Consider the following 1,670-nt stretch of genomic DNA (forward strand, 5'->3'; position numbering starts at 1 on the left):
ATAACACCAATATATTGAGACACTAGTTGAAGATTCTGAATACAATTTTATTTTCAAAAACCCATGTATGTATGAATGTTGTAGAAAGAATTTTGGTCAATCATGTTGGATTGGATTTGACATTCTTTGACAACCCTTAATTTGACTTTATTCATATTTGTGCTCTGTAATTTTAACATGAGTATCATAATCTAACAAACACGAATGTCTAATTTTAATAATATGTTAGCAATAACTGTAATTGCAGCTTTTATAATAAGAAACTGATAAATATTGATTGTAACTACTTATGAGACACATTAAAGGAAAAAATTATGCCTATATATTCTTATCTTGGACATTGTGCAAAATCTCCATTGATTTTTAAATTATTTGGATTAGAATAAGGATAAATGTGACTCAAAAATTTTAAGGATAAAACAAATCCATTCATGTTCTTTACTTCTCCATAGGTCATACAGACTGCATCTATATGTAAAGACAATGCCAAACTTCACAGATGTGACAGAATTTGTTCTTCTGGGGTTGACCAGTCGTCAGGAGCTTCAAGTTATTTTCTTTGTGGTATTCTTAATAGTTTATATGATCACCCTGTTAGGGAACGTTTGTATGATCATTTTGATCAGCATCAGCCCCCAGCTTCAGAGCCCTATGTACTTTTTCTTGAGTCATTTGTCTTTTGTGGATGTGTGGTTCTCTTCCAATGTCACCCCCAAAATGCTGGAAAACTTATTATCAGAGACAAAAACCATTTCCTATGTTGGGTGTTTGGTGCAGTGTTACTTTTTCATTGCCCTTGTCCATGTGGAGGTCTATATCTTGGCAGTGATGGCCTTTGATCGCTACATGGCCATCTGTAACCCTTTGCTTTATGGAAGTAAAATGTCCAGGACTGTCTGTGTTCGGCTCATCTCTGTGCCTTATGTCTATGGATTCTCTGTTAGTCTAATATGCACACTATGGACGTATGGCTTGTACTTCTGCGGAAACTTTGAAATCAATCATTTCTATTGTGCAGACCCTCCTCTCATCAAGATCGCCTGTGGAGGCGTCCACATCAAAGAATATACAATGATTGTTATTGCTGGAATTAACTTCACATATTCCCTCTCAGTGGTCCTAATCTCCTATACCCTCATTGTGGTAGCTGTGCTACACATGCGCTCTGCTGACGGAAGGAGGAAGGCATTCTCCACATGCGGATCCCACCTGACAGCTGTTACCATGTTTTATGGGACTCTCATATTCATGTATCTCAGGAGACCCACTGAAGAATCTGTGGAGCAGGGTAAAATGGTGGCTGTGTTTTATACCACAGTGATCCCTATGCTGAACCCCATGATCTACAGTTTAAGAAACAAGGATGTGAAGGAAGCAGCCAACAAAGTGATCATTAAGGCAAACTTGGGGGCAGTGAAACTACAATAGATTTTTTTTTGTGGTGTCTTGCTGCCTATTGTAAATGTCCAGGCATAATAGTCCTGGCTCAAAAAGAATTTCCTAAAGGCAACTCTTACGTACAATAAAAGATTCAATCTATCACAGCGATACTTTACCCCATGAACAGGCTCAAATGACTAAGCCTGTTTTATGCTACTATGCAACCATATTTTTAAAACTGAAATATTAGTGTTATTCACATTGCATATGAAATTGTACTAAATGTAGTC

General features: G+C 37.1%; 1 protein-coding gene across 1 annotated transcript; it reads left to right on the forward strand.

Moving 5' to 3' along the window:
* The first annotated feature begins 483 nt into the window (after positions 1–483).
* OR5M9 (olfactory receptor family 5 subfamily M member 9) lies at positions 484–1,428 on the forward strand. Its single transcript, XM_039860270.1, has one exon. The coding sequence runs from the start codon at positions 484–486 to the stop codon at positions 1,426–1,428; it is 945 nt and encodes a 314-aa protein (XP_039716204.1).
* The last annotated feature ends 242 nt before the right edge of the window (positions 1,429–1,670 follow it).

The sequence above is a fragment of the Pteropus medius genome, unplaced genomic scaffold (assembly GCF_902729225.1).
Source record: "Pteropus medius unplaced genomic scaffold, Ma_sr-lr_union100, whole genome shotgun sequence".
Lineage (NCBI taxonomy): Eukaryota > Metazoa > Chordata > Mammalia > Chiroptera > Pteropodidae > Pteropus > Pteropus medius.